We start from the raw sequence: 12,885 nt of genomic DNA, 5'->3' as shown, positions 1-12,885 counted from the left end.
ACATTATTTTGCGAAGAGTACTAAATGAGATGCAAGTAGAAGATAGACCGGTACCTAAGGCACATACCCTGTCCGGCTTCGATAATTCGAGCGTTGTGACAAAAGGAGAGGTAACACTTACAAAATTCGCAGAAGGATTGGTAAAAGAAACGAAGTTTCAGGTGGTAGAGATGGAAATGGCTTACAATATAATTCTCGGAAGACCATGGATACACGAGATGGATGTTGTTCCATCTACCTTACATCAAGTTATGAAATTCTCATCACCATAGGAATATATCAAATTCGTGTGGATCAACAAACTTCCAGAAGCACCAATTCTGTAGTAGATTCAAGTACGAACAACGAAGAAAAGTAGCAATTACAGAGTCCAGTTGAGGATATCACGGCACAAACCTCAACTGAACAAGGGCGGATAGATGTGGACTCAAGGCCCGATTCCATTCAAGAGCCAGAAGAAAATGAAAATATCAAAACAACAATTGAAGAATTAGAGGCTGTAGAGTTGTTTGCACAATGGCCTGAAAGGAAATTTTATATTGGGGCCAACTTAAGCCACGACTTGAAAGGTAAGTTGATTGAATTTTTAAAAGCTAACATAGATTGTTTTGCCTGGTCCCATTCTGATATGACAGGAATACCCCCGGAAGTAATGACTCACAAGTTAAATGAAGACCCATCGTATCCACCTGTCAAACAGAAAAAAGAAAGCAGGGGACTTTCAAAAACCAGGTGATTCAAGATGAGGTTCAAAAATTATTAAAAATTGGGTCTATCCGCGAGGTACAGTATCCTAATTGGTTAGCCAACACTGTAGTAGTACCGAAAAAGAATGGCAAATGGCGAGTTTGTGTAGATTACACCGACCTTAATAAAGCATGTCCTAAAGATTCTTTTCCATTACCACATATAGATCAACTGATTGATGCTACTGCAGGACATGAATTGTTAAGCTTTTTAGATGCATATTCAGGGTACAACCAAATCAAAATGGATCCCCTAGATGAAGAAAAAACTTCATTTATAACAGACAGGGGGACTTATTGTTATAAAGTAATGCCCTTTGGCCTCAAAAACGCTGGAGCCACGTATCAAAGGCTGGTGACCAAGATGTTTCAGGAACACCTAGGAAAAACTATGGAAGTCTACATAGATGATATGCTTGTCAAATCTCAAAAGTCGAGGGATCATATACAACATTTGTCTGATACATTTCAGATTTTACGAAAGTTCAATATAAAGCTAAATCCCGAGAAATGTGCATTTGGCGTCTCATCAGGTAAGTTTTTGGGTTTTCTTGTTTCTAACCGAGGTATTGAAGTAAATCCTGCGCAGATTAAAGCCATTGAAGAAATTCCTGACATGCTCACAAGTAAGAAAGAGGTGCAGAGATTAACAGGAAGAATTGCAGCCTTGGGGAGATTCATTTCTAAGTCATCAGAAAAATGTTTTAAATTCTTTTCAGCTCTCAAAAAGCAAGATCAGTTCGAATGGTCTGAGGAATGTCAACGAGCACTCAAAAACTTGAAGACATACCTGTCAAATCCACCGTTGCTAGCAAAACCAAAAGATGGAGAAAGGTTACATGTCTATCTAGCTGTTTTGGAAGTAGCGGTAAGTGTTGTTCTGGTTCGGGAGGATCAAGGTAAACAGTCTCCAATTTATTGTGTTAGCAAATTGCTATTAGATGCAGAGACACGATATCCTCAATTAGAAAAACTTGCACTTGCATTAATCATGGCATCTAGAAAATTGAGGCCTTATTTTCAATGTCACCCTATCTCTGTAGTAACTGCTTATCCCCTGCATAATATATTACACAAACAGGAACTATCGGGTAGGTTAGCCAAATAGACCATAGAGTTGAGTGAATATGACATCACATATCAACCCAGGACTGCAATAAAATCACAGATGTTAGCTGATTTTTTAGCTGATTTTAGTCAAGGGATGCAACTAGAAGCGGAAAAAGAACTACAAGTGTTCAATGGATCTAATTTAGGAACCTGGACTTTATTTACTAACGGCTCATTAAATGTGAAAGGTGCAGGTTTAGGAATTGTTTTGGTACCACCTACGGGTGAAATCATTCGACAAGCCATAAAATGTCATCCTATAACTAACAATGAGGCAGAGTATGAAGCCGTGATTGCAGGTTTAGAACTGACAAGTGAACTTGGCGTAGAACAAATTATAATCAAAAGCGATTCGCAACTCGTAGTCAACCAGATGCTGGGGACTTATACAGCCAGGGAAGTAAGGATGCAGCAGTACCTGGAAAAGGCACGAGATCTGGTAAGGTAATTCCAAAGCTGGAAGGTTTTGCAGGTCCCACGGGAGGAGAATGTTGAGGCAGATGCCTTAGCCAATCTTGCATCTGCAGCAGAAGTAACAAATAAGGAAAACGCTTCTGTCATACATTTATTTCATTCGGTACTCGATCAGGACAAAAATGAGGTAAATTTCAACCTGACTTGGGACTGGAGAAACGATATTGTTGATTTTTTGCAATATAGAACCGTACCTGAAGACAGGAAAAAAGCTCACGCGCTTCGTAAAAAGGCTGCTCAGTACTGTTTAAAGCAAGGCAATCTTTATCGAAAAATGTTTGGCGGTCCATTAGCGAGATGTCTCGGGCCTTCTCAAACGGAATATGTAATGAGAGAGATACACGAGGGGCATTGTGTAAATCACGCAGGAGGAAGGTCACTGGTAAGAACCATGATTAGAGCAGGCTATTATTGGCCTAAAATGGAAGAAGAAGCGGAGAATTTCGTGGCTAAATGTGATAAGTGCCAAAGATATGGTAACAATATGCATAGACCTGCGGAGTTGCTACATCCGGTCATCGCACCATGGCCTTTTATGAAATGGGGGATGGACATCGTGGGTCCATTACCACAAGCAAAAGGCAAGGTAAAATTTCTACTTGTACTCACTGATTACTTTACTAAATGGGTAGAAGCAGGAGCATTCAAACAGGTACGAGAAAAAGAAGTCAGAGATTTTATTTGGTGAAATATTATATGCCGATTCGGTGTACCAAAGAAAATCGTGTGTGATAATGGCCGCAATTTATAGGCGCACAAATGACAGAATTTTTTCAAAGTTGGCAGATCAAAAGTATTACCTCAACACCTTACCATCTAGTGGGTAATGGACAAGCTGAATCAACAAATAAAATTATTATCAACAATTTGAAGAAACGATTGGAAGAATCCAAAGGCAATTGGCCAGAATTGCTACCTAGTGTTCTATGGGCATATCGCACCACAGCAAAAACAAGTACGGGTGAAACACCGTTTTAACTGGTGTATGGAGCTGAAGCTTTGGTCCCAGTGGAGATAGGAGAACCTAGCACGAGATATACACAAGCAACTGAGGAATCCAATGAAGAGGAAATGCGACTAAATCTTGATCTACTTGAAGGAAAAAGAGAAGCTGCATTAATAAGGATGGCAGCGCAAAAACAAGTTATGCAACGATACTACAATCGAAAAGCATGTCTAAGATACTTCAAGATTGGGGACTTCGTACTCAAGAAAGTTTTTCAATCCACAAAGGCGGCTAATGCGGGAAAATTAGGTCCAACCTGGGAAGGACCCTACAAGATTCATGGTATTGCAGGGAAAGGAGCATACAAGTTGGAAACAATGGATGGTAAGATATTACCTTCACATTGGAATGCTGTTAACCTGAAGAGATACTATTTCTAAGGAGTGCCCACGGGCAGGTATCCTCATTTTAAAATTTTGTTTTTGAATTGTTAAAATTTTACTAATGCTTTTAGATGATAGGCAAAAAGCCAACCCGTACTAAATGATGAATCACGACCTGTAAGGCACGTGGAATAAATTAAAATTCCCGGTCTAGGGTTACAAGTATTCTGATAGAAATTTGAGGCGGGTTAAGCAGTCTTCATCTATAATCGTACCTCCGAGTCCCGTATGTTTTATTCCTTTACAGGAAAAGGACCAAAGAAGAGGAGTAATCAAGTGCTCAAGACTTCATACTTCAAATCTCAAACACTTGGGAGACTATATAATATACATAGACACGTGCATAAAGAAGGCAAAGAAGATTGAAGTTCAAGCCTGAAAAGTTTACTCATTGAATGAGTCAGGGGCAGAGCAAAGTCACGAGGTAAAGCCAAAGAAAAAGCAAAGTCACGAGCTAAAGCCAAAGAAAAACCTCATCATAGTTAGGCTAAAGGCAATATACATGTATTGAAACGGGTTATAAATAAAAACCTTGTTGTATATTATTTTTTTTGAAAATTTGTTGTAAGGAAAACAGTTACGAAAAAGTTATAGAAGTTATTTAAATACATGTAAAATGTTATTTAAAGATTGACAAAGTTCAAATAAAAACTTGTCAAAGATATTTCAAGAAACATGTGTATTCCTATTTCTTTTGTCGTATATTAACACTATTATGAAGTTGAGACGTCTTCTTCATTAAGTGTCGAGTATAAAAGGGCCTCTTTTATAAAATTCATGATTGATTCAAATATTCATGAAGTAAAAAAAAGTAGTATTTTTGCAAAATAAAAATGCAAATTATCCAATAAGTCCTTAAATATAAAGGCAAGAATAAGCAAAACAGAAGTTCATGCAATAACAGAAAACTTCTTAATATTAAAAAAGTATAGACTGAGTATAAACTTAGTCATAAACTAAAAGTTGTTTATACAAAACGCCCCGAAAAAGGTCTGGGGACTTAATATTTTCAACAAACCCTCAAAAAGGACCAAGGGTTACAACCACATACCATCCAAAAAGAAAAAAAAAGGCGGAAGTCACATATTATCAACTTGTCACTAAGGAGTTGAAGAAGGAACTGAAGCAGGATCATCAGCAGCAGCAGGCTCAACTTGACTTGAAGGAATTGGAGCACTCACCATACCCGTATCATCTTCTATATTTTCAGAAGTTTCAGCCACGGGAGAAGAAAAGTCTTGGCTTTGCTGAGTCTTTTCGATGGTTTCTTTTATTTTAGCCAACTCAGCCTCCAAGTTGAAATTCTCTTGGCTAACTTCTACAAGGGTATCATGGCGAGAATTTAAAAATGGCCAACTCATTTCAATTGCGGTTTTATCCTCGAGAATCTCGTAATCCTTTTCCCACTCAGCAATTTCACTTTTAAGTTTCTCATTCTCAACCAAGGCAGAATCATAAGAAATTTGAAGAGAAGCATGTTAACTTTCTAAAAAGCGAACCTTACCAGAAGATTCCCGGAGGTCTTCTTATGTCTGAGTCAAAGTTTGCACAAGTTCACCAGCATAAGCTTCTTTTTTACTTAAGAGAGCCTTCAACTCTCTGATTTCTTCACTAGCCTTGGAGAGTTGCTCGGAAAAGGAAGTTTCGAGGAGATTTTTGTCTTTACTAGCTTGATTTGAGGAAGCTCTTTCAACCGCCAACTCCGAAGTTAAATTTCTCAGCTGATGTTCTAAGGTGCACTTGTTCTCTTCTAATGCTTCCATGTCAATTTGAAGGCTCTCATATTTCTCTCTCCAGTTATCTGCTTCAACTTGGTACTCATGCATCAACTGCTCCGTATGAGAAACCCTCTTCATCATTTCTGTACCAACGAGGTTGATCTAAAAAAAAAAAGGTAAGAGCTTTACAAAAAGGAATCAAAAATCATTAAAAAAGAATACCTTTAATGATGAGTGTATTAAGTCGTTCATCAAAGTTAAAGAATTGTGGCTCTCAAGCTTGGCCTTCTCGATTGGACCAATTAGAGGTTTCAACCACACATCAGCCCCTCCTGATTTTCTCAAAAGATTACCATCGGCAGGGAATTCGATGATAACCTGTCTCATGGATCCACCTCTACTTGAGGAACCAACCTCAGATTGTTGAACAGTTGTGGGAGGAGCAGTAGAAGGAGTCAAAATAGCTGGGGGAGAAGCAGCAACGGGAACAGCCTCGAAAGGCAAAGAAGGTATTGTAGGAGCAGATAAAGGAAAAGAAGTAAGGGGAGCTTCATCAAAAATTGGTTTTAAACTTTCACTACCAAACCCGCGGGTAAAAAGCTGCTCAACAGAATCATGGGCGGTAGCGGGGGTATCATCATCAGGAATCACCAGCGAGGCTTCAACAGGCTCGGTGTGAGGAGTAGAACGAGGGGGAGATGCTTCATCATATGAAATAATTCATCTCCTAGATCGTGGCCTTTTTATTAAAGAACCCTCGTCTTGTTCTTCCTCCTCCTCAGAGTCTTGATCGATAGTAGCTTTCCTTTTCGATGAAGAGCCCAAAATTATTTCTTGGGCCTTTTCCAAAGAAATTTGGGAAGCTACGACAGCCTCAGCAGTAATACCTCGAATGGCAAATCCTGATAAAAAGAAGGATTAAAATAAATTCTGAAAGAAGCGATAAGAAAAGTTATAAAAAAGACTTTTACCGTAGTTTTCACTTTCCAACCAAATCGTTGAGAGAGAGTTTTCCAAGATCTACCCTCCGTCGGGGCAGCATTTAACAACTTTCCTACCCAACCACGAAAATTGGAAATTTCATCGACAATTCACATGGTTGCTAAAAAAAAAAGAGAAGAAAATTAAAATGACAATTAACAGAACTAAGAAAAAGGTATGTGAAGGTTATTAAAAAAAACTCACGTGCAAAATTCCAATTCTCAGGGAAGGGAACGTTTTCATCACCCACTAAACCAACAGTGGGGGCAGCAACAAACCTGGCATACCAGCCACGGTCCTTATCGTCTTCTGTATTGATCAGAACTCTTTTGCTTCTTGCTACTAAAGTAAAACCTACTTGGAGAAAGAGTCTGGGAGATTAAAGGTGAATTAAATGGGATAAAGTAAAAGGCACACCAGCCATATTGGTTAAGTGTCTCAAATAAGCAACAGCCCTCCACACAATAGGGCCAATTTGCCCTAAACAGACGTCGAAAAAATGACAGAATTCGAGGATAACAGGGTCAATAGCAGGTTTGAAACCCAACGTGAAAGGATATGTATATACAAAAGAAAACCTAATTAAATAAGAGGTGATTCTTTGGTTTGCATTGGGAATTATAATAGGGAAGTCATGGCTCCAATGGCAATCTTTACGAACTAAAGAAATCAGACCTTCAGTAATCTGAGTTGGGTAGATATCGGCACGATCTAATGAAGACAGTTGGTTTCTGAGAGATTCTCTATCATTATAAAAAGATAGTTCAACGGGAACAATCTCATCTACAATGGGTTCAAGAAGGGGCTCAGTGGGTTCTTTACCTCTAGACGAAGACCTTTGAGAAAGGGAGTCTCTGATTCTAGAAGGTGGAGTAGAACTGGACGAAGGAAGAGAAGAACCTCGTGCGGATGAAGACCCTAGATTACGAAGTCTACCTCCTCTCCTACTCCTAACAGGAGCAAGACGAAGGTTATCAACAATGGGGACTCTCCTAGGGTTAGGGTTCGACGAAGATATAATAGTACGAGGAAGAAGGAAACAAGAATTGTATATTTTGAGAACTTTATGTGAGAAAGACAAAAGTGAAAACTATATTTATACTCAGAAGCAACCGTTAAAGGAAAAGCTGTAATAATGGAAACATCATGATGAGAACTGACGTTTCGTAATTGGTGAAGCCGTAAAAAAGCCTTAAAAAATGCTAAAAAGTCGTAGAACCAATCAGAAGATGCCACGTATAGTGGGCATTAAATAGAAGTGACAAATGAAGCGTTAGTTCCAGAGAAGAACTAATGGCGGCAAATATTCCCGCTTTAAATAAAATCCACTTCCCAAATATTCTATTGATGAATACATGGCAAGTGGTGGGACTATCTGTATTGGTAAAAATTAAATTCATATATATTGAATTTAATGAAAGATGACGTGTCATGACACGTAGACTGGTCAAAGGATAACGATCAGCAAAGAATAGTTAAAGAGGCACGAGATACAACAGACACGAGCAGAGATTCAAGAGACTCGGTACCCGCACCTCTTTATGTTCAAAAGTCAAGATAAGAGAATGAACTTGACAACAGAAGTAGGAACGAATACAGTATTTAATAGGCATTAAATACTGAGAACGTTAGGGAATCTGTATTGAATTACAATGATTATCATTTATAACGTAGCATTAAATACCTTTAATTGTCTATAATGACCTTATTATGACAAAGGCAAAACGTATCACCTAGAAATAGCTATAAAAGGGGCAACCTGATCATTTGTAAGGACACGAAACACTACTGGAATATACTGATTTACTTTGCTTTCCATTAGATTTTTATTTACATACATTATTCATATTTCTATTAGATTATCAGTAATCCGAGTTCTTCTAAAAATAAGCTTTGGCCAAAATCCCATTTTTTGGTTAAACAGCCTTCTAACCCAAAATCGAGACCTAATATCGATAATGCTCCTCTTCTTTTTCCTTTTTTTTTTTTCTCTTTACACTAAGTGCCTCGTTGTGCTAAAATCATGAGTCCGCCTCTTATGACATCACTAACATTTAAAGTTAACTCTTAGCTCTCACCTCTTTTTAATATGTTCCTTCTACAATTACATTTTCTATAAATTCGTACTTCACTGATCTAGTGCAAAATAAGGCGTCCATTGCAAACAGGATCAAAGCTAGTTTTATTATAAAATTAACATATTTTGTAAATTTAAAAAAAAAAAGAACAAAGCTAAATGCTACAAAGGGAAATAAGGGAATAAATAATCAACAAGCTAATAAATCAAACAACAAGACAATTATGTTAAAAGATCATAGTACTAAGCAGGCAAGTACATGACAAGATTTGTTACTGTTTCTTTTTTTCTTTTCTTTCTTTCTTTTCCACGTATTGGACAATTCAATCTGAGTAATATGAAAAATCATAAGCCCACCAATCCCATCGTTCTTCTTCATTACATGGTCCCAAAAGATTGAAAACAATAATAAGAGATATTCACTAAAACTCTAATCTCCAATGTTACATGTCAACCACAAGACTTCAAATCCTACGTGTCCTTCAAACACACCACTTGAAATCAGCCATGATAAGAATCAGATAAGGCCTTTCTCTCTTTCAACCGTCCGATCACTCCTTCCTCTCATCCAACCGTCAGAATTCTCTCCTCCACAGATCAAAAATCTGTACCTACTTCACCAATATAATCAGTATAGGCTCCATATTCCACCGCATCAATTCAACAAATTTTCCACTAGTCTCCTAGTTAGCTCACATTAGCGGCAATGGCTACCGCAGCTGCCACATCCTCATTCATCGGAACACGGCTGCCGGAAATTCACTCCGGTTCCGGTAGAGTCCAAGCCCGATTCGGATTCGGCAAAAAAGCCGCACCAAAAAAGGCTCCAAAAAAGCAAATCCCGGACAGACCGTTATGGTACCCAGGAGCTAAGGCACCGGAATATCTGGACGGAAGTCTCGTCGGCGACTACGGATTCGATCCATTTGGTTTGGGGAAACCTGCTGAGTACTTGCAATTTGATTTGGACTCATTGGACCAGAATTTGGCTAAGAATTTGGCCGGTGACATTATTGGGACCAGGACTGAAGTTGCTGATGTGAAATCGACACCGTTCCAGCCGTACAGTGAGGTGTTTGGACTGCAGAGGTTCAGAGAATGTGAGCTGATCCATGGGAGATGGGCTATGTTAGCTACACTTGGTGCTTTGACTGTTGAGTGGCTCACTGGCGTTACATGGCAAGACGCCGGAAAGGTACTACCTACACCATCTTTTGCTTTTGCATGAACGTATAACCTCATATTTAACTTATTATATAGTGACAATGACAAAAATTAATATTATCATATCACTGTATTAATAACTACTGATAATTAACTGCCAATAAGAAATGGAACTACTAGCTACCTAGAATATCAGACATGTAAAGTTTTACTGGTAGTAATATCTAGAACAATAAACAAATTTAAGTTGTTAGCTACATAAGTTAATTAAATTCCCGGCTTATAATTTAGTACTAGTACATTACTTTCTTTGAATAGATAAGGCTTAGTATTACATATTAATTCATGCTTTAGAACCGTCGTTTGTAATTGCAAAACATAGCCGCTAAATGCTATTTGAATTTAAAAAAGAATTATTTAAATGTTATTATTTGCATAAATCGTACGTAATTAAAGAGTAATAGACGCTGTCACATACTAGTATTAATTTTAAATGTTAGGTCCGTGCATGTAAGCGTGCTTTTTATATTTTTGTCGTGTCCCATTTCAATATACTAATTGACAAGTTGATCTATCATCTATGTTATAGGTTTAGCCAATCATTTCTTCTTCGGAGTTGGATTGGCAATTACTTTGGTTCACAATAAGTGTCCAATTTGCTTTTAGCACGCCCATTAAAAAAATACTAAATTCTATACAAAAATACCTACTATGACTAAACTACCCCTAATTAAACATTTAATGTGAAGAGTAAGAATTTTTTTTAGGGATATGTACATAGGGGTTATTTTGTAAAAATAAATTGAATTCTTTCTTGATTACATAACTGGACACTTATTTTGAACCAAAATGAAAAAACAAATTGGACACTTATTGTGAACCGGAGGGAGTACTATCACTCGTTTGGTTGCTTTTTTGATATTTTATTGCTTCTGTTTGAACAGTGGATTTAGATATAACTTCGTTTAGATCAAGTTTAATTTGGTCCCGAATAATAGTTATGCGCATGGTGCTAGCTTGTGATTATTCCTTCCTCATTGTAGCTAGTTTCGAATTTGTGGATTTACTATGTTGCTAGATTGGGATTACAACCCCATTGGGAACAGAATTTAAACATCATCAATTTAATAGAAACTTTGGTGAAAAGACAATATAGCAATATGCTTGTGATCGAGCTTGAGATAATTAGAAACAATAGATTAAGCAAGTATGAAAACAAAGTTTCTAATCACTTGATTTTACGCACGATCAAACCTAAAGAGGAAAAAAAAAATGAGCTTTTCTATATCCACAGTCTAGGCTAGAAATTGCATAGTGTAGTTGAGGAGCCGTAAACATTTACCTGCACTTGTTGTTTAATTAACCATATGGTTGGTTAAGTGATTTAATGAGGTCAGAATTTATATTAATTAATTAACTATGATTAAGTGATAGAAGTTTATGTGTAAGCACATATAATGCTTTCATTGATTTGAAATGAATACCGAGTGTAGATAAGTTTTTCCTGAAAGGAATATCTAATTTGTCACCTTGCTGCACCTAGAAGGTATATAGGATTAAAGTACTTACATTTAGTATAGTTTAACTTGTGATTGTATGGTACTTACCATCTCTAAATCATTTAGCTCTTTCTTGGATTTGCATAGGTTGAGTTGGTTGAGGGATCATCCTACTTGGGTCAACCACTCCCATTCTCCATTACAACATTGATCTGGATTGAGGTCCTTGTTATTGGATACATTGAATTCCAAAGGAATGCTGAGCTTGACCCAGAAAAGAGGCTTTACCCTGGTGGATCATTCTTCGACCCATTGGGCCTTGCTGCTGACCCGGAGAAAAAGGCCAAACTTCAACTTGCTGAGATCAAGCATGCTCGTCTTGCTATGGTTGCCTTCTTGGGCTTTGCTGTCCAAGCTGCTGCTACTGGAAAAGGCCCACTTAACAATTGGGTTACCCACTTGAGTGACCCACTTCACACTACCATTCTCGACACCTTCGGCTTCTTCTCTTAAGCCCAGCCCAACGCACCTTGTTTTTTCAGCTCGATCTAGTTGAGAGGATGGTTTTACGTATATTATATATTCTTCTGCTTCTTGTAAAAATTGTAACATTTGACACTCCAAGGAGAAGGCAATATCAAACGCTGTTGTTAATCTAAGTTCGTCATGTTTTTCATCCTTAATGTTGCATAAGGAAAATGATATCAAATGATCGGTTCAGCATTAAAAATATCTTCCTCAAATAGATGAATTTTGTAGGATTCTACAATGGTAGACCTAAGAGCTTCTGTATCAAAATCTGAATAAAAGAGGATCAAACACAACTTTTTGTATTCGAATGACTATGTTTCTTGATAATTTAGGATTTAGAGGTTAAGGTGATAAAGTTAATGTTTTTACATCAAAATTCTGCCATGTTCAAGTGAAGCCCCCCCCCCCCCCGGAACAAGATTATAAACTGACTTAATGATTGCTTGCAAAATGCGTACAGTTAAGTCCTTATCATTCAGTAGTTTTTGCATACAAACCGGAGGTGCAAAGCGAACGTGTGATCCGGCGACATGAAAGACCAAGCACAAAGACAAACTAAAAGATATTCCCGCCTCCAGGTGTGGGTTTCCCCGGGGCTATTACACGTATTCCCTCGGAGGTAACTACAAGCATAAACCAGTTTAATAAAATACATAGGTCGAAGACATTATTCACAAGCTTGTGCACACGTGAAAAAGTTGAAACTTTCTAGGAGTGGAGAACCCCGGACGGCCATAGTGTTGGATTATATATCACAGCGAGAGCAATTTAAGTATTATATTCACGTGGAAATTAAACAATTAGCACATATGGAGATTATACGAGTTACCTCTTGAAGCGTGAACAAAGTAGATCAATATCGGTCTTCAGTTCCAGAGTAGCAAGATCACGACCTCCAGAAAACATTGCACAGTCTTATAACTGTGTTACCGAGAAAGAGAGAATTTCGGGTGGACGAAATTCCAAGAAAAATTAGTGCAAAAAACGGCCAGCCCTACACTATGTATATATAGCTACGTTTTTTAGGGTAAAACCCTTTTCCAAAACCTGTAGGGTTTTCTTTTCCACAAAGGAAAGATTTCCTTTATTTTCAATTATTTAGGCACAGTAGGGACCACATAATTTAAATAACAAGGCTTCATATTATGGAATTAATTTTGAATTTTCTACCATAATAAATTACGAATTATTCCACT

General features: G+C 37.7%; 1 protein-coding gene across 1 annotated transcript; it reads left to right on the top strand.

The window, feature by feature from the left end:
- On the top strand, positions 9,134–11,841 carry LOC109225163 (chlorophyll a-b binding protein CP29.1, chloroplastic). Its single transcript, XM_019389747.1, has 2 exons — positions 9,134–9,690; positions 11,306–11,841. The coding sequence occupies exons 1-2, from the start codon at positions 9,202–9,204 to the stop codon at positions 11,669–11,671; spliced, it is 855 nt and encodes a 284-aa protein (XP_019245292.1). The 5' UTR covers positions 9,134–9,201; the 3' UTR covers positions 11,672–11,841.

This window comes from Nicotiana attenuata, chromosome 5 (assembly GCF_001879085.1).
Source record: "Nicotiana attenuata strain UT chromosome 5, NIATTr2, whole genome shotgun sequence".
Lineage (NCBI taxonomy): Eukaryota > Viridiplantae > Streptophyta > Magnoliopsida > Solanales > Solanaceae > Nicotiana > Nicotiana attenuata.
The sequence above is the reverse complement of the archived record's forward strand: the minus strand, read 5'-3'. Positions and strand labels throughout refer to the sequence as shown.

Bases quoted from the DNA above. Each gene is read 5' to 3' on its own strand.
- LOC109225163 (XM_019389747.1), top strand. From the start codon at position 9,202: ATGGCTACCGCAGCTGCCACATCCTCATTCATCGGAACACGGCTGCCG. The intron at 9,691-11,305 runs GTACTACCTACA...GGATTTGCATAG, and splicing joins CATGGCAAGACGCCGGAAAG to GTTGAGTTGGTTGAGGGATC.